Source organism: Gymnogyps californianus, chromosome 1 (genome assembly GCF_018139145.2).
Source record: "Gymnogyps californianus isolate 813 chromosome 1, ASM1813914v2, whole genome shotgun sequence".
Classification (NCBI taxonomy): domain Eukaryota; kingdom Metazoa; phylum Chordata; class Aves; order Accipitriformes; family Cathartidae; genus Gymnogyps; species Gymnogyps californianus.
Window position 1 is genome coordinate 74917114 of NC_059471.1, and position 19484 is coordinate 74936597.

Below are 19484 nucleotides of genomic sequence, written 5' to 3' on the forward strand. Positions count from 1 at the left end.
AAAGAAATGACAGGATCAGGCTCATAAAAGGAGAGAAGAACAATTGCGATGTTCCAGGAACCAGCATTAGCAAAAACTAGTTTCTTTTTATAACCCCTGAAATTGTCCAGCACCCCTTCTTGCCTGCAGTCCTTACAGGTGGGGGGGTTTTCCAGCTCTGTGGCACACTGGGCCATTCTCCAGAACTGCTGAGCATTTCCTGACTGGCAGGAAGGGTAATGGCTTGTGGCAGGCTCAGGGAACCTGCAGGCTGGGTGAGGGCTGTGACTTCACCTTACGGGACCTTCCGCATCACAGATCTACTCTTTCTGCTCTTCATGGTTGTGATAGTAAGATCCCCCTGCTCCCTGCAAAGCTGGAGGAGTATGTGTGCAATGTGCCCTACCACGTGGAATAAACACTGGACTACCAGCCGTTGCCTTTGGAAGCCACAGAGGTGCTGTGTGTGCTCCCTGTCGCTCAGATTTGGAGGCCAGAGAGTAGCCATTGTGGCTGCGATGCAACAGCGGGAAGTTCCCAGCAGGGAAGCCACATGGCAGCACCACCTTTGGCAGCCAGCTCTTCTGTGCTCTTCTCTCCCGTAGTGAACTTGTACTGGCAGAGGACCTCAGCTCATGCTCTCTGTGAAGGCACCCCCCAATGAATTCCTTCCTGCTGTACCTTTCAGCAAGCCTGGATTAGCCATTGCAGAAAAGACAAAGCAGGAGTACTGTCCCATGTAACTAGAGATCCAAGTTCAAAATATTTGGCACTTTGGAAGAAGACCAGAGTTTGTGTTGTAACCTGGCACTCGCAGAAGCTGTTAATTTTCTCCCAAGGTGTGTGCCAACACACAGCTTGTTTTGATGCCTCCAAACCATGCTGGCAAATGCCTAAGTCAGCAAGGAGCAGAGAGACTGGCCAGGTGGGTTGAGGGTGTGAGTATCTCCTGCTGCTGAATTCAGTAAGCCGTTGTGTTGGCCACATATCCCAAACACCCTTGTAGTGTGCAAAGACAATGGGAGAGCAGCAAACATGGCTGAGCTTTGTAAAAAGCGGTAATTGTATTTCAGTGTACTTACTTGATGAATTCTTTGCATACATTCATTTTTTTAAACCTCTAGATCTTCTTTCCTTGTTGTAAAATATATGAAAAAAGAGCTGTGGCACTTTTTTTCTGGATGTTTGTTTTCTGTGTTGGCAGTCACTAATAATTTGTTTGCCTCAGGTCTGAGATGAAATCCTGCTGTTTGTTTTACGACACTGCAGGGCGGACAGAAAGAGAAAATTCAATGCTAAGCACTGAAGTAATGCTATGCAAGCCTGTAAATAAAAGCCTAAGTGCTCAGGTAAGGTGACAATAAGTTAATAAATATCACGTTAGTATTCCATTGAGGGAAGCCTGCACGTAACATGTTGGTAAGGTCATGTAGCCTGTGAACTTTCCAAATATACCACTAAAAGAAAAAAATGTGACCAAATAAAGCCTGGGGTGTGAGCACCTGCTGTAAGAATAAAATTAACCCAGTAAAAATGCTTAACAGGAGATAATTGCCAATAGGAAGGTGTATGATAAGGAACAGATAAAATTTTTAACAGGAGCTGTGAGGGGGCTGCCTGGTAAAAGATCCTGGTGGGTGCTGTGCGCTCGCTGGTGTGCAGCACTGGGCTGTGCCCCTTGAATAAAGGGGCTGCTAGAAGTGCCAGCTGGAAACAAGAGTCCGGCTGGGGGAAAGGTGGGTTTTGGAGCAGCAAAGTTAATCCTGGTTTGCGGGGACACGGCAGTGAGCCAGCCTGCGCCTACGTGGTGCACCCTGAGTTGCCAGGAGAAGACACACAAGACATGGAGCAGTGAGACCAAAGTCGCTTTTATATCACAGATCCCTACGGGGATGACCAAATCCAAGTCAAAAGGCAATCTGTCGTGGGATGCTGAAGAGGAGAGCTGGCATTTATAAAGTGCCCTTTGCTCTATGACCTGAGGCCTGGGAGCCGCAGCGGCTGTAGCACAGAGACAGGCAGGCACAATGGAGAACTGCATGCGGAAATTTTGATGCTAGCCGTTTGCCTCACGCCTTTGGAAGTTTTTGAGGCTTTACAGCAAGAGGAGCGAAAGAGGGCACGGCATGCTGAAGGCCCTGGATTTCTGGATAACCAAGGAAATGCTGCAGGAGCTGTGAAGAAAGATGCCTGGCGCTGGAAGTCGGGGCCAAGGCCCAGTGGATTCCTAAACCACAGCAAGGAGAAGGTATGCAGAAACCGGGCCTTTCGGAAACCAACCTCTCCGGGGAGTGGAGAAACTTCACTACCGCAGAGAGAAATCTCTTCTCCCTCTTCTTCCTCCCTGCAGCTCTTGGAAGAGGAAGCCGAGCCGCCCCAGCTTCAGCAACCGCTGTTGTCTGCTACCTACGCTGGCCTTACAGCACTACATGGACGGCCTGGCCTTCGCCGGGGGGGGCGAGACGGCCGCCCCCTCCTCCGCGGGGCAGGACGGCCCAGGCGGGGCGGGGGACCCGCCCCGGGCGAAGGCACCCAAGGCCCGGCCGCCGCCGGCCCCTCAGGCCTGTGGAGCGTGGCCGCCTCCCCTGTCCCCTCCCCGCTATAAGTGGGGCGGCGGCGGCGGCGGGCCGGAACCTCTGGCCGCGCTGCTGGAAACAGGTAGGGCCGGCGGCGTGTGTGTGGGGGTGTTTTGTTATTGTTACTCTTTTCTCTCGCGTGTGTGTGTATATATATATGTGTGTGCGTGTTTAAATTATACCGCCCCACGCACAGCAGCAATAGCCGCCGCCGCCGCGGGAGGTGCGCCTGAGCGCCGGGCGTGCGGGGGCGGGCCCGCCGGCGGACGGGCCTTCCCCTGACGGGCCCCGGCCCGGCGCCCGCCCGCACCCCCGGATTTATTTTTTTCTTTCCTTTCTTTTATTAATTCCGCCCCCCCCCCCCCCAAATTTGCCGTCCGACGTGACAGCAGGCCGGGCTGCGCACCGACCCGCGGGGCGCCCGACGGGGCGCCTGGGCGGCCCCCGGCGCCCTCCCGCCTCCGCGGCGGGCCGGGCTGGGCCGGGCCGCGCTCGCGGGGGCGGGGGCGGGGGCAGGGCAGGGCACACATGTTGTTGGACGTGTGAGGGGTCGTTAACTAGCACGAAGCGGGCGATCGGCGCAAGCAGCGCAAATAAACCCCGTTGCTCTGTGCAGGTAAAACCCCTCTGGACTGAAGACGTGGCTCTGAGCCGGCCGCAGACAGAAGCACTGACCTTCAGCACTCAGACCGAGGGGTTGATTTTATACGCGCTTGCTCTTGACAGACATACGTAAAGCGGAATCATTTTCCCCACAGGCATGTCGTCCGTTAAGATTGAGTGCATTGCCAGCGAGGGCTACAGGATTGGGGAGTCGCCTGTCTGGGATGAGAAGGAAAGTGCGCTCCTCTGCGTGGACATCACGGGTAGAAAGGTGTGCCGCTGGAGCTCGGTCACCAAGCAAGTACAGGCCATCTCTGTGGGTAAGGAACGGCTCGAAAAACCCTCTGCTGAACGTAAGAGTTGTGCGTTCTGACTTGGTACTGCGTCCCTGCCGGACACGGGCAGGACTCCTGGAGGTGAGGTGATGCTGGGTGGTGCTCATCTTCTGGTGCAAGGAGACCTCTCCCTAAAACCTGACCTTGCTAGGCCAAAGAGGACACTGAGGCTTGTGCTGCATGCAGAAACTAAATACAGTGACTGGCTAGACTTAGTCCTGAGGACTTTTCTTATGATTTTGTGCTATTGGATTACATTTGATCTACTTCTCTTTCCTGTAAATTGTTCACAACCTGCTGTTTTCTGCTCCCTCCTTGCCCCAGAGGTAAGGGTCACCAAGACTCTCCTTCTCTGGTGTTGACATCTGTGGGAGTTTTGTTACTGATTTGAGTGAGCAGTACCTGTAACATTTTCTTTATTGGAAGAAAATTTTCCATAACAATATAAGAAGATGATTTTTTTTTAAGGGAACAGTGTCACCAGCTAGAGTCTTAACGGTTTAAGTATTTATTCCAGAAAGGAAGAGGTGTGCTAACTCTCATAAAGTGTTGCCGATTTACTTCTGGATGTGATAACGTAAATATTTGTTTGTCTGAAGACAGCTCCTTAAATGGCTTAAGTACTCGGATTTATTACTTTCTCATGTTCAGTAACACTTGGTGAAAATCACTTACTTTTGCCCACCCATAAGCTGTTCACATTATTCACAATAAATTGATCTGGGCTCGTCTGCCCTTCAAATTACTGTAGTTACCAGTTTTAAGATGAGAGGAGGCTTGATACTAATTTTGGAAACATTGCTTCCCAAACTTATTTCCTCTTACCTTACATGAGGGAGTATGCTTCTCCCTGCCTCCCCCCAACTCAGACCTACTCTCAAAGGTGTGATCTTTTACATGTGGTGCCTCTAGAGATGTAGAAGGGATAGTAGCTGAAGTAGCTACTCTTTTTTTTCTTTTTTTTTTTTTTTAACTTCTGTTTCCTCTGTTTAGTAATAAAATAGTTATTAGTAGCTGTGCCTTTGGGAATACCATGATTAAAAGACCAAAAAAACCCCAAACACCCAAAACGTGCCATATGATTAAAATAGCGGGTTGATGTCCAGAGTGGAAACTGAGAGAGAAATTACTCATTACTGAAGATTATAGAGAGTTATAACAACCTCACACTTAGCAACAGCTGCAAATGCCCTTTTCAACTCCACAGGGAAAACACCACTACATACATAACCATGCCTGGGGGGAGACCTTATGGTCAGCTTTCTGTTTGGCATAAAACGGTATTGCAAATAAATAATTCCTGTGGATGCTGCTTAACAAAGCCCTCCGGGGTGGCTGTGGACTGAGCCGGGTGCAAGGGCTGAGACACTCGCCCGCACTGTGTTTGTGCGGTGAACAGTAGGGTGGCTGTGTCCGTCTCGCTAGCCTGATACACCCCTTCCCCCGGCATGCTTTGTCGGGAAGGTACAGGGCCGTTCTTGTGGCTGTAGGGGCACCTGGGGGGCTGCTCCCCCCAGGGTGGGAGGGAGGCCCTGGGGGCTGCCCGGCTGGAAGGGCTCCTGTGGGCCATGGCCCCAGGTGTTTTGCTGGGAGAGCGAACGGAGAGTTGCATTCCCACGCTCTGCCGGCAAAGCCCCTGCTGCTGGCGCAGGCAGAAAAGCGCTTTTATTGGCGTGGTTACTGGCAATCGGAAGAGCAGCAAAATGACTTCCTTCGGCGGGTGCCATGCATGGCTGAGGGGACTCTGCTGACCTCTGTGCTGGCACGGGAAGGAGAAGTGGCACCCACTCGCCCAGTGTGGATAAGCCCAGACCACCAGCAGCCTCAGCAGTGCGGTCACACGCCTCTAGGTGAAGGAGTTGCTAGAGTTGAGCTTGCAGTCAGATGTGCAGCTGAAGTGTTGGGGGCAAATAGCATTTGGATTTCTAGCGTGGTGGTACCACTGCCGGGGCTGCAAAGGGAAGGGGCATCCTGAGCGAAGAGCAAGCAGCCAGAAGGGAGCAGCTCCTCTTGGCAACAGTGGTGGCTGGTGGTGGTTAGAAGCGTTTGTGAAACTATTACCTAATTATACCTCTGCAAAGCTATAAATACAATAAATATTTTAAATTAAAAAGTTGGCTATTAGTCCCATGCATATTAAATATTATCCCAGACTTTATTTCCCTGTTTAAAGTTATTATTCCTTATATTGCATCTGATTGTAGGCTTTTACAGAAATATTTTCACACTCATTTCTCTGTTTTTTTTTTTACTAATTCCTTTATAATAACCTGCAATTAAGGTTTTACTGCGTAATAGCTCAAATGAGTGTAAACTAACCATGGAGCATTTACTGATTTTCTGTTTTGCTTTAACTCTTGGAAAGCTCTGACACTCCTTGGTGAATTTTTGGTGCTGCTGGAGGCATGTCTGAACTGCACGGCAGAGTGTGGTGCAGGGGGGTGGCTCTCCTGCCCAGCGTGACCTGTCCCAGTGCAGAGATACTCTCTGTCTCCATGAGTTACAACTGAACGGCCGTGTAGGGCTGATTTACCCAGGAGCTGTGCTAAACAAACACAGTTGCTCCAGAGCTCTTGTGGCAATTGTTTTTTCCCTTGGGGAGGGGGGAACCCACACAGTAACCTGTTGTAAAAAGCATACATGCCTGTTTTTGTCCCCCTTTTTATGGTTTTGTGTTTTTGTTTTTTTAAAGCACCCAGCAGAACCAGGTGCTGGTAATGATTATCACTCCTGGGAGCGGTGGTAATACTCAAGTTCCCTGAGTTATATGTCCCAAACTGGTGATTCTCTTTGTGGCCACTTCTTTTATTCGTTAAGCAGTCCCTCTTCACATGAAAGGATCTATTTCTATGTATTTAAACATCAGTTTTGTTGGTAGAAAAGTAAGTTGTTTCTCTTGCCTGTGGTCTCACTGAATTCAGTGTGACTGCTTTCGTGTCTAAAGTGGGCAGAAAAGAAACGTGTCTTCATAGCACATACCTCTTTTCCATTTCACCCTGTTTTTAGATGCTCCCGTGAGCTCCGTGGCTCTCCGGAAATCCGGGGATTACGTCATCACCCTGGGAACCAGGTTTGCTGCTTTGAAATGGAAAGAGCAGCTGGTAACCACCATTACTCACGTGGATGAGGATAAACCAAACAACCGATTCAATGATGGGAAAGTGGATCCTGCAGGGAGGTATTTCGCAGGTATGCTGCAGGCGGTTCCTTCCTTCTGCTGCTCCGTTAGGTTTTGGTGACAAGATGCAGTGATCAGTCGTAGATGCAGCAAGTGTTTGCTCGTAGTTAAATGGTGAGGATTTTTTTTGGTTGTCTTCAAGCAGAGTTTAATCCCGTTTACAAATCTATTTGTATCACCTGGACACCATCTAATCAGGACTATTTTTTTAAAAAGAGGCCCACTGTTCAGAGCCTGCCTAGTTAAAGACACTGGCGTTGCCTCCTCCCTGTTGGCATGCTTGTTTTAAATACTGGCAGAGTGCCAATAGAAAATGCTTTTCCAGTGAGAAATTTATGAAATTGTGGGTTTTGTTCTTCATAAATCAGAATTTATAGATGGTATTTCTAAAAACTGTGTGACTGTTCAGCCTGGAGAAGAGAAGGCTCGGAGGGATCTTATCTGTGTGTATAAGTAGCTGATGGGAGGGGAGTAAAGAACATGGAGCCAGGCTCTGCTCAGTGGTGCCCAGTGACAGGACCAGAGGCAATGGGCACAAACTGAAATTCAGGAAATTCTGTTTAAACGTAAGAAAACTCTTTTCCTGAGGATGACCAAATAGTGGAACAGGTTGTCCAGAGAGGCTGTGGAGTCTCCATCTATGGAGACCTTCAAGACACAACAGTGCCCTGAGCAGCCTGTGGTGGCTGACCCTGCTCTGAGCAGGGGGTGGGCCCGGATGATCTCCAGAGGTACACTCCAGCCTCAGCTGTCCTGTGATCCTGTCCTCCTGTTTTTTAAAACACTGTTCTGTGCATCTGCTGTGTAGTTGAGTCCCCAGGCTTACCTTAACTTGCATTTACCCAGCCTCTCAAGAGCCAGTCTCGGCTGCCCACTTCGAGCCATGAAGATGAGGTTTGTTTTTGAAGAGCCTTCAGTAAGACTCATTCTGAGGGAGGAGGAAATTTTTTTCCAGTCTCTCTGCTATACAAGACATTAAGATTTGTGGGAAGTTAAATGCTGACCACACCTTTCTTAGTATTTGAATGACTGAATAAAAAGTTGTGCAGAAGTCACGCTGCACACCATTTCTGCAACAGTTCAACAAAAAACCAAAGGCTTCTGCTAAAAGCAAGCACTTTTGAAATCTACCTTTCTCTTTTGCTTTTAACTCAGTGTCTTCCCCAAATTTCTGAAGCCCCCACACTGCTCCCTTCTACGTTGGCAGCGTGGTCATCATCATAGTGAGGGGCTGCCACCAAATGTGGAGGAGAGCCCATTCACTCTGAACCTGCTTTCTCCCCTTTGGCTCTGCATAGGTACGATGGCTGAGGAGATTCGACCTGCTGTGCTGGAAAGACACCAGGGCTCTCTGTATACGCTCTTCTCCGACCTCTCAGTGGTGAAGCACTTTGATCAGGTGGACATTTCTAATGGGCTGGACTGGTCGCTGGATCACAAAACCTTCTTTTACATTGACAGCTTGTCCTACTCAGTGGATGCATTTGATTATGACCTCCAAACTGGAAAAATTGGTATGAATTGTTCTATTCTAAAATAATCATTTGTACCTAAAGATTGTGATGTTTGTTTCCATTCTGATTATTATGCAGAGATGATCAGAGCTTTGGGAGCACTTCCTCAGAAACCTCTTTAGAACAAAACAACAGAAGCCATATTGACGTCCATCTGCGCCTGCGTAGGTTCCTAGCTCAAGCTAGTTAGAGGCTGTTGGTAATATTAAGTATTTAAATTGTGTGGCAGAGTTTGAATAGTAATCTGGACTACTGCTACTAAACACAATGCGCATTTGATCTTCCTGTGTAAAAAGGGCAAAGTGTTTCTTGTATGGCTAGGTTTCTGTGGCTGCATGTTTCTTATTACTGACAGCATAGGCAAAGTAACAGAAAGCTTGTAGTCTTGTGCAAAACCTCTGCTAGCTTCACTTGATTTTTTTTTCACCCTGTTTTGTTTTTTTAAAATATAAGCTCTTCAAATGAAGATTCTGCAGACAGAGCTAGGCAACAACTGGAAAGCAGTAACTCAAAACTTCTTCCCTCATTTATTTAAAACAAAACAACCCCTTAAGGGCTTCTACAAGTTTGGGCAAAAGAAAAATTCCAGTGACTTGGACTAATAATTTGCTTTTGAGTACATGGGCTGCAGTATTTTGCTGTAAAAGAACCCGGTCAATTTGATATTTAGTTTTAAAACTGTGAATTTAAAGTCATTTTAGGTGTAGCATCTTGTCCCGATGTCTCTCTGCTATGGCTTACAACTGAATTTTTCCTTAGGAAATAGGGTGGTTCTCCTCTCTCTCTCACCCACACTCGCTTGCTGTCTTTCTGTGGGCAATTTGACAATCCCCAGGAGCACAAAGGAAACTCATTAAAAATATTGCTACATATGAGAAACATTGAAGTTGTCAGAGCATAAAATAAACAATGTTGGAAAGTTGGTTTTAATTTTCTTTAATAACAGTGGATAAAAGTTCAGATAGAGTTGTTTGTTTTTAGGTTGACAGTATGCCTTTGAAGTTGATGCTTTTCCTAACTCTGTGTTTATATAAACTCTCAGTTTATATATCTGAAGGTCAGTTTTGTGTTGGAACAGTGATTATTGGCACGTTCCAGCAATCTGTTTGAAAAGTCTCCAGTTCTCTGACTGGAAGCGACCCATACTTGAAATAATCCAAACTGCTTTTAGAACAAGTAATTAATTTTCTGAATATATATAACATTAATTTATTCAGTTATTCATTTAATATTTTAAGTATGGAGCATGAGTGGTGCACTAGAAAAGAACACCAGAAAAAAGGATTATACTTTCAATGGATAGAAACTGATCCACAGGCTTTCACGCTGAGAAACAACTGTCTCAGGAAACAAACAGGGCAGCAGACACGATCTATTTCTTTCATATGAAAAAACTCAGGACTTCAGCACAGCTTTTGAAAATAATAGTAAAAATAACTCTGCTGGGCTGTGACTGATAAACTGAGTAAGACAGTTGTTAAATTTTTTTGTTGTGGTTTTTCTACCCTGCAGGCAACCGTAGGAGTATGTACAAACTGGAAAAAGAGGAAAGCATTCCTGATGGGATGTGCATTGATACAGAAGGCAAACTCTGGGTAGCTTGTTACAATGGTGGGAGAGTGATTCGTCTTGATCCTGAGACAGGTAAGTCTTTGCAAAGGGTGGACTGGAATTCTGTGTTTAAAAAACAAAACAAAAAGAAACAAAAGCAAAGAACGAGAGGGTTTTTTTTTTCCCCTCACAGAAATGGTATATGTACTCTTTTTAAAAACATTACTTAAAAAAAAAAACAAAACCTTATTATATGTCCCTGCTCTCAAAAGTTAGCTTTGTAAATAAGTCATCTTTGTTCCCAGCCCCTGTTGTGTTGGAAAAGGTAAAGTTGCTGAGGGAATTACCATTATACTTGCGAATTGTTTGAGTTAGCATCCTCTTGCATCCTCCAAACTTAAGATCAGCATTTCCCTTATTGATAAATGATGTGGGAGAAAATGAGTGAGTCACACAATGGCAAAGATGACTTAAGCCATTTTTTGGTATTGTTTCTTCAGCATAGTGTATTATTTTGGGCAGCGTACTGAGGTTGATACAAGTCCCACATGACACTGATGCCAGCAAGATTTTTTTTTTATTGTTGAAAATTATTTATACGGTAAATTTTGCAATTGAAATAATATAAAATGCTGTGGAATTCATGAAATATTTTTTCATTCCCACAGTAACGTCTTGGGTGTGCCCATTGTCTGAGCCTGTCATGTGTTGCTACCCTCATTTGGACTTTGGTAGTCTGCCAGGCATGGCTTAGTCTGGGCAAAAAACACTTGTGCAGCACTTCGGAGAGACTGCACCACACTGTCTGCAAGGGGCCAGTGGGTGAGAATGGGAGCGTGATTTTGACAGATCCCAGACAGCACAGGTTTGCATAATGCAGCATAGGAGCAACTGCACTGGGTTGCATCTGGGGTCTCTTGAACTCAGGTCTAGCCCTAACAGAAGTCTTGGAGTTTTGTGGGGCTGCAGATTCAGGGATGCCAGCGTCCCTTGACACGTGCCTCCTCTGCAGTGCACAGCAGACCCTGGCACACACATGCACCAGGCGGGTCAGGCTGCAGCCTCTCTTCTGACTCCGCTGGAACCTCTTACTTGAGGCTCAGGCTGTGCTTTTCCCCTCACCTTTTGATTTGTACCCATCCAAGGTCTTGCCAACCTGCAGGACTTCCTCCTGTCCTGCAGAGTCTGCACCCCAACCCTAGGAGGAGGAAGCTCCAGCTGGGAGATCCCAGCAGCTCTGGGACCTGTTTCTCGTCCCACATCCTCCCCCTTCGGTGGGCCGAGCACGCCTTGGTGACCTCTGCCAGCCCTTTGAATACCTTCCTAGAGCACTGGACTCTACCATTTTTCCTCTCTGGTTCACTGTTTTCCCCCTCACCTTTTTCCTCCCTGGCCTTCACCTTCTTCCTTTTTTCACTTGTTTTCCCTTTCCTTCTCCCTTTTGGAGGTGTTTTCTTAAGGGAAAGCTAAAGGGAATAGTGTCCCTAAGCAGATGCATAAGGAGACTAAGAATATTGACAGCAGAGTACATATCCCTAATGCACTCCCAGTCTCTGACTATGCTCAGAACTGGGTCTTTCAGAGCTGGATGTGATTTTGATGTATCGGTATGTGCCAGTGGATTTCTCTTCTGTGAACTTGTTCTGTCTGCCCTCGCCCATGTAAAACTCCCAGCACCCACAGCGAACAATAGCAAGAAGTTTAGCAGGTTAAGTGTCCGTGTCAACAAGAGTCACCTTCTTTGTGAATATCTCATGCTTATCTGCCTTCTCTGCGCTATCATTTTAAAGTAATATCTAAAATCTGCAATTTGCTGAATTCTGAGTGAATTGTAACTATTTAGGGAAGAGAACCCAGCCAGGTTTGAAGAGAACTCCATGAAAGCCTCTCTTCTAATGCACAATAGCTATTAAGTGTGGCTTGAATGACTGTCAGCCAGTTGCAGATACATCCACTGATAAAGAGCTCATCTAAAGCATGTGAGGGATTTTCAGGTTTCACTGATAGCAAAGCTTGGACCGTGTTTTTAGGGGGATGGGTGAGGACACTTGTTTGTTTGGCATCTCTTCTAAGTGAAGGTTTTGAGGTTCAGGGTGAAGCGGCTTTTCAGGTCTAGGCTTCTTTAGAAGCCTAAAGAAGCTGCTGCCTTTAGATTCAGGATGTGCTACAGGGAAAGGGTGTGATGACTGATCCCACTGGGTTTGCAAAGGGCTCGAAAGGGATGTCTAACTTGTATGCTGCCAAGTCTTGTCATACCTTCCAGTCATTTAGTGACCTGCTAGTCTTATGCAATCATGTCTTTTAATTAGGAATTAAGTATTTTACAGTTCTTCCTAACGAATGTATTTTTATATCCTTTGATTGTATAGGGTCTAAAAGATTTGCTAAGTTTCTCTCTTCTATAGATACCAAGCATAGACAAATACTTCAGGTAGATTTTAGAGCATCCAGACGCAGATTTTCTTCCATCTTCAGGAAGACATTGCTCATCTCAGAGCTTTGTCAACAATATCTTCCAGGCTGTTATCTGCTGAGACCACTCTGCAAGCACAGTCAGGATCTCTCCCCTTGTCTTTGGGGCTAATGCCTCTTCTCCTACAGTGTATGTTTTTTCCCTTTAAATGTCCTTCCCACGCATTTTCTCCCAGACTTGGTGTCAGCCAATTTCTAGGGTGGCCTCTGGAGCATTTGATAAGCCACCATGTAACCCATGTAGCCATGTAATCCTTCCACTGCCAGCTGACTGGATAACCACGAAGTGTTGCTAGAGCAGGTTGGCAGGAGCGTTTCTTGGGACTCATATTGGTCCTTGTCACTCCCAGGCAACAGACAGGACTTCTTCTCTCCCAATTTTCTAGATATTTTGAAAAATCTGTTCTTGTCAGGGGAAAAAACAGTTAACCAGACATGCAAATAATCTCTAACAATCTAAATGCTGTTACACTTGTTTTGATTTTTATTTGTTTTACTTTGAATTTGATTTTTACTTTGGCCATTGTGGGTCCAAATGTGTGCCAAATAAGCTTATTATACAGCATCAGGAATCCCAGAGTGCTCAAACTTTCCAGGCTCATACAAGAGGCTCTTTCACCACTGCTCACTTGCTATTTTCTTTTATTTACTTTGGGATTAAAAGAGAGTTTAAAAGTATCCAGCCCTCGTGTCAGGGTTGTCGGTGAAGCAAAGACAATTCTGCTTATCCCTCTCAGTCCTGTATTCTGGATGTACTGGTTGCATCCATACTAGCAAGTAAAATGGATCAGGCAACGTCCTTTAGTCCTGCACCATGTGGCATATCATAGCTTATTTTGCACAGCCAGGCTGTCATCCCACAGATGACAACGACATCCAAAACAGAGCCCAGACTGTCTCTGGGGAGCAGCATATCCAACTAGGGGGACCAAAATTGTGCCAGGACTGCACCAATGGCTTAATAATGTGGCCCTGCTGTTACCTGTGCTTATGACCTGCTTAGTGTTGTGGTACAGCTGAAGCCGTTTGATCTGTGCTTTTGTCCGTTCATTGCAGTGCTGCTATGTCATTGCAAGGGACCAAGGCACAGCTTGTTGGGTGAGGCAGAAGGTTTTAAGGACAGGTGCTTGCTTTGATAAACACCTCCTGGGAAAAGGTGCCCCACTCTGAAGCTGACCAAAAACTTCTCGTAAGTGTTGAGTGGGTCAAACTTTCCCCTTTTTCTTTCTCCTTGTAGGGTTCCCAACATCAAAGTTACTCTCCTGCTATTTCAACACATGGCTGAACAGTTTGTTACTGTAAGGGGACCAAGCCCTTTACACATGCAGTTGGGGGGCCAGGGAAATTACATGTTTTGTAAGGAGATTCATGTGCTTTAGCATATTTCTAGAAAGAGAAATTCAACTGTAGGTAAATAAAATAGGCATGATGGGTATAAGCACTTATTGCCCAGAATTAGGAGGAGTTTTAGAAAAATCTGCTGTAAGGTGTCTCGACAGCCTTCTGGTTAAGGCTGGAGGCAATCTGTTTACTACTGTCATTAGGACGGTAGCTATTTGTTGGTATAATAAATGCATAATATTATTTATGGTAGCGCTAGTTTCTTGTAAGCTTCAGACATGTCCCATGATCCCTATTTTATGCAAGCTTGATTTGAAAGGCTATGGAAATTTCAGGAAAAACTTCTAGGAATTAATCTTCCTTGACTGCAGGCAGTAGAGGTGTAGCATGAGGTACGCCTCAGTAGAGCTGCATGAGGTCTGCTCGCTCCAGGCTTCCTTTGTAGTTAAAAGTAGAAAAGTCAGCAGGTCTAGGGCGTGATTCATGTGACCTGTTTTAGGGAGGAATTCTGTCCCATTTCCATTGGCTGCATGGGCAGCCTAGATGATGAGCTCCGATACAGATGTCTGTCCTGTGGACGTTAGCATTTCATTAGAGGACAGGCTGGGATTGGGCACGGGATTTGTTTGTGATAACTGAGACTGAAACTTGGCAAATGATACATCGTCAACAACGCAGTTTACAGAAGTCTGGTTTCTCCCTGTCACGGTGCTCATCAGTATGCTGAAACTCAGCATGGGACCTCCCCCTGCCCTGGTACCTGCTTTTGTGGAACACCTGGCTCCACGCCGGTTATTCGCAATAATTTGTTTAAATTTCTTGTCGTAAGTAGACGAACAGGAAACGGCATGCATGTTTTTCTCCAGGAAAAAGACTCCAGACTGTGAGACTTCCTGTTGACAAGACAACTTCCTGCTGTTTCGGAGGAAAGGATTATTCAGAAATGTATGTGACTTCTGCCAGTGACGGGATGGACAAAGAGTGGCTTTCACGGCAACCGCAGGCTGGCGGGATTTTCAAGGTGAATGATACTTCTTCCTGTTGTTTTAGAAGGCCATTTTTTCCCTCCTGCATTTTTCAGGTAGCAAACCAGTTGGAGTGGTGGGAAGCAGGAAAAAGGTGGTTGTTAGAACGTCAGTGATATATGTTAAGCTATTGTTCGTATTTTTGGTTTCTGTTGCAGGATGAGAAAGTTAAATGTATTTAGAGATTTGAAAATACTTTTGGGTTTAAAATTTGTAAAAATGCTGATACTGCAAATTTTCTATGCCATCACCTCTTTCTACTTCTCCCCCTCCCAACACAGTTTGAGTTTTCTATTTATTATGGAAAGAATGTGTAAATACTTCTGTGTCTTAATCAATGGCAGATAAAAGCATCTGCTTTTATTTACTTTCTAGTTAGTTATAACTAAATTATCTCTTTAAAAATTTGTCACCTTGGGATTTGTTTTAAAGCCCTGCTCTTCCATAGGTGTGCATACCGAAGGTTACATTGTGAACTGCGGAATTAAGGCTTAGTAGTATCTGAGAAGAGGCTTTTGGGGAATGGACTCCGGCCTGCGATTACCGAGCTTTAGAGAAAGAGCATAGGTTGAAGTTCCTGGCTGTGATGAGCTGCTGTGTGCAAAATATAGTAGGATGTCAAGTTGGAGGACACAGTCCTTTTCTAAATTAACGCGTGTCTAGTTGTGAAAGAAAAGCAAGTGTCTGATAGTGGTGAATTATTGCACTAATCTTTTTTTTTTTTCTCTCTGTTTTAATAGATAACAGGGCTAGGCGTGAAAGGAGTCCCACCGTATCCATTTGCAGGTTAAATATACACTCTTCAGATGGATTAGAGAGGACTGACGTAAGCAGGACAAGTCAGAAGGCCTTATTCTGGTGTTCAGCATCTTTTGCTTTGAAACCGTAACACAATTACAATATCTCATCAGGAAAGGACGAAAAACTACTGAAATACATGGAATATTTTAAAACTGATCTTTTTTTTCCCCTTTAAACTTGATTACTTTAAATATCTGACGGCGCTTTTTCTGTTGTGTTAAAAAGATTCTCACCCTAATAAACTACTGAATATTGTAACTTTCTTTTATGATTAAATAATGCTTTAATATCTTTTCTTTTTATTGTTTATTCTCCTGTCTCATTTGCAACTTATGCTGTACTGATTTATTGATTAAACTACTTGTACTGTTTCTCTTACATATTTTCAAAGTTCCTCATAAAATATCCATTTGTGGTCTTACCACTGCTTCAACTGGAACTTCATTTGTCCCATGGTGTTCTCAATGACTGAAACATTAATACCTATTACTGTGCGTCTGCAGCTTCCTTTTTACATTACATTTTTAAGGCCCCAGCTGTGGTTGTGCGTAAATTAACTCTGATCGTCTGGAGCCGATCATCATCTCTCTCCAGTGCATGTCACTATGTTGCTCATTTTGTTAGATATAAACCCAAACTTTTGGGATCAAGGACCATATCTTTGTCCATCCTTTGAAGATCTCAGTCTGTTCTGGGGAAATCCGTGATGACAGGAAAGTGTCAGGCTTTCTTGGCCATTTGTGTTTAAAAGAAAACGCCACCTGCACGTACCTCCTGCTGAACCAAACTCCCCCAGAGCAGCCAGAGAGGCAAGAGGGGCCCGCGTGCCCAAACGGCCACTGCTGCTACGAATGTGCAGGGAAGGGAAGTTTTATTGTAATTTCTTCACGGCACCTGTTGTGAATGGCAAGCTTATTCACTGGATTGCTTTTTTGCTGGTAATTTCAGGCCTGTATGTGCTGAAACAACTGAGATGTAGCTCAGTTCGTTTTTAAACTGCAGATTTTGCTCTTGGCATGTTACATGTTCCCGTGTTTGTGCACCTCCACCTGCAGGTGGAATAGCTATCCGTCCTTGTCCTGGTGTGTGAGGGCAACCTACCAGCTGCCAAGAGAGCCTGTGGCTGTGCGTTTTCTCTGCCGGTAGCTCCAAGAATCGGTACATCCTGGTTTTCCAGTGCGTCTCTGCAAGCCTGTTGGAGTTAGTTTCTCTCTGCTGGATCTGCTTGTGTCTGCTATGCCGCCCGAGTGTGCACTGGGCGACTCGGCTGCCTAGCCCCTGGATCACACCGAGGCCTCGGTGCTGCTTTGAGCCAAGGGTTCAAAGGTGACTTTGTGCAAGTCGCCGTTTCCCCTCTTCGAAGCATGCAGGAGTGTGTCTTGGCAGCTGGAAAAACAGGAGGTTTAAGCAGCCCCACTTCAGGGCAGAAGATGAGCATGAGGTGGTGAAGGAAGCTGGGGTTTGTTGAGGGTCCACCATCTTTCATTTACTTCATGTGCTACAAGGTAATCTCAGCACGGTAGAGGGAAAGTTTATGAGCTGAGGGAGATGGTGAATGTGGCAAATTTAGGGCTCTGATCTCACTGAAGTCACGAACCTGGTGATGACTGCAGCTCAGGAACCGTGCTGTAGGGCTGCTGTGGTTGATCGCTAATGGACATTCAGAGATGCAGCAGAAAATAAGGAGGCATAAACACAAATAAGCTCCCTCTACCATCTCTATGATGTTGCAGAGGTTCCTGCACCATGAGGTTTTGTACCTGTGCTTACCCTCACCCCACCGCGATGGCAGTAGGGTGATTGCCGGCACAACACAGCGCAGCAGCCGATCCATTTTTTTTGTTGTTGCTGCGCTAGAAAGGTAACAGCAACAGCTGGTACAGGCATGAAAGATCTGGTCAAAGATTAGTTTGTCACCGCTGGCCAAGAGGCACCCAGGAGACACAGGGAGGACGTGGCTGCTGGAGCCCCTCATCCTCCGTGCAGTGCGTGGGTGGCCCTGGGCAGATGCCTGAGGCACGTGTGTCTTTGTGCTCGTGAGCGTGGGGGCAGGAGCAGGTAAAATAAGCTTCTGCAGACATTTTACAAATAAATGCCACCTCCCTCTTCTGTAAGATCACCCGCTGGGCTTCGCTATGCTGGTTTCACGGGCATCACATGAGCAGGAAGAGCCAACTCTGCCAGGAGAGTTGTGTTTTTAACGTCACCAAAATGCCCTAGGAGCGCGCCTTGCCACAGCCTCCAGCGCAGAGGCCATAGCCGCTTCCCGCACCCCAGCCCCGAGGAGCCCAAACAGGCGCTGCTGGCACACTTTGACTTGAGTCCCATGACAGAGTGCCGGATCCGGCAAACTGGAGCTGAGCGGTTGCCGGTTCCCTCAATTAGGAAGGCTTCCTGACTTCTGTTTAATCCCTCGCTTATTAATGGCGCTCACCTCTTTGATCAAAGACTTGCACTGATTTCAATTAGGGTTGAGCAAGAACCCAGTGACAGGAAAGGCTGTATCAGGAGGAGCAGCTGCTGTGCCCTGAAGGGTTTCTTCACCCTCGTGACCAAAATCTATAGTCATAGGTGAAGCGTATTTATTCCCAACCAAGCTGGAGAAAACTCAAGTAATCCTTTGCTGGCAAAATAGCTCTGCTGAAATAAAAGCAGGCGGCACTGATTGCCCGGGGAGCTCCAGTTCTTCCCATCTCGAGCACCGGGGAGGGACCAGGCCCTTCCTACAAAAGGGCGAAGCCACGAGAAGATAAGCCTTGGCTTCACTTTTGGACAACGCTGTCAAGTGGGATATTGCCGGGGTGAGTAGCTACACCTGTGCCTGTGTGGGGTTTTTAATAACTGTGTCTTCATTAACTCTAACCATGCCTGTTGTTGTCTCCAAGAGGGAGGCAGCCACAGAAGATTACTCTGTCTAGGTGAAGAGTGACTTTAAGAGATCGTGACAATCAAATTATATGCAAAGTTGAGTTTCTAGAGCAATGAAAGCTGGGGTGGACCCTCAAGGGGAATAAGCGACACAAGTGTAATTTGGGGAGTTGTGAAAAAAAGAGGGGAGCGATGGATTTACTAAATATTTGCAAAGCTACAGTAACAAGCTCAGAGCTATTGTCTGAGCATGTGCCTGTAGGTAACAGAAGACAAATACAATTATTTAAATACCACATTTATATATGTGGTGCGCTAATGCCTTGATACACTCTCCCAACTACACTATGTCGATAAAAACTAGGGACTATAAAAAGAAGCGGTAGGAGTTGCATCAGAGGAGACCAAAGCAGTGGGAAAGGAGAGAGGAAGCCACCCCAGAAGGAGATGCTGTGGTGGGGTGTCAGCCAGAGGTACGGGGGCACGTGGCCACCTTTGGCCAACTTTACTATAAACTTCTGCTTTGCAACCCAGCAACGTTAGAAACAAATGAAATGCGTGGCAGGGGCAGGCTCTTTATATTGTGGAAATAATTAAAAGAATAGCTGGCTGGCTAGCAACAAATACATGCACCTGCTACTGTGAGGTTGCACCACTCGTCAACAGCATCCACAGAGCCTTTGAGATGTGTCTCCTCCTAAAGTGACCAACCTCTGGTCACTTCGTCCCTCTGCGTGACTTGATTTTACTTTGCCACAGCCTGCAGTGGGGAAGTCAGTCAAGTCACCAGAAGAAAAGAGCTGAATGGGAAATGTGGTTTTCTCCATCAAAATTCCTTTAGAAAAAATGCTTTGGGAAATATTTTGCAGAAAAAAAATGACTTTTTTTTTTTCCCCTGCAGCTGAGATCCAGTTACTTTTCTTTTTAAATGAAAGCAGTTAAAATGATTGTAAACCAGATTTTTCCTTTCGAATATGTCTTCCAGCTGAAAATGCTGTGAAAAAAATTCGTATTTTTCTACATGAACCTCCCTTCAAAGTTATCATTTAGGTTAGAAGAAGGAAAGCGGAGAGTAATGTGAAAAATGTTGTGAGAGCAAGTAGAGATAGAGGGTTTGTGCTGAAATTAGATGAAGCTGATGGCTCGGGCTGGGAGGCCAAGGAAGGCTGAGAAGGGTCCTCAATGTCCCCTTCAACCACTTTGCTTGTAATACAGCGACCTTGGCAGGAGCTTGACTTGGA

General features: G+C 46.0%; 1 protein-coding gene across 2 annotated transcripts; it reads left to right on the forward strand.

The window, feature by feature from the left end:
* Positions 1-2601: 2601 nt before the first annotated feature.
* LOC127020011 (regucalcin) lies at positions 2602-15755 on the forward strand. Of its 2 annotated transcripts, none has more exons than XM_050902423.1 (7): positions 2602-2637; positions 3314-3478; positions 6500-6682; positions 7970-8185; positions 9698-9829; positions 14416-14570; positions 15315-15755. In XM_050902423.1, exons 2-7 carry the CDS (start codon positions 3316-3318, stop codon positions 15363-15365), a joined length of 900 nt encoding a protein of 299 aa, XP_050758380.1. In that variant the 5' UTR covers positions 2602-2637; positions 3314-3315; the 3' UTR covers positions 15366-15755. The 2 variants fall into 2 exon arrangements, with proteins under 2 accessions (XP_050758380.1, XP_050758371.1); XM_050902414.1 differs by lacking the exon at positions 2602-2637 and adding an exon at positions 3110-3171.
* Positions 15756-19484: the final 3729 nt, after the last annotated feature.

What these genes read in the sequence shown, in the direction of transcription:
- LOC127020011 (XM_050902423.1), top strand. Translation starts at nt 3,316, where the DNA reads ATGTCGTCCGTTAAGATTGAGTGCATTGCCAGCGAGGGCTACAGGATT. An exon ending in AGTACAGGCCATCTCTGTGG is followed by an intron (nt 3,479 to 6,499) that starts GTAAGGAACGGC and finishes CCCTGTTTTTAG; the next exon opens with ATGCTCCCGTGAGCTCCGTG. An exon ending in AGGCTGGCGGGATTTTCAAG is followed by an intron (nt 14,571 to 15,314) that starts GTGAATGATACT and finishes CTGTTTTAATAG; the next exon opens with ATAACAGGGCTAGGCGTGAA.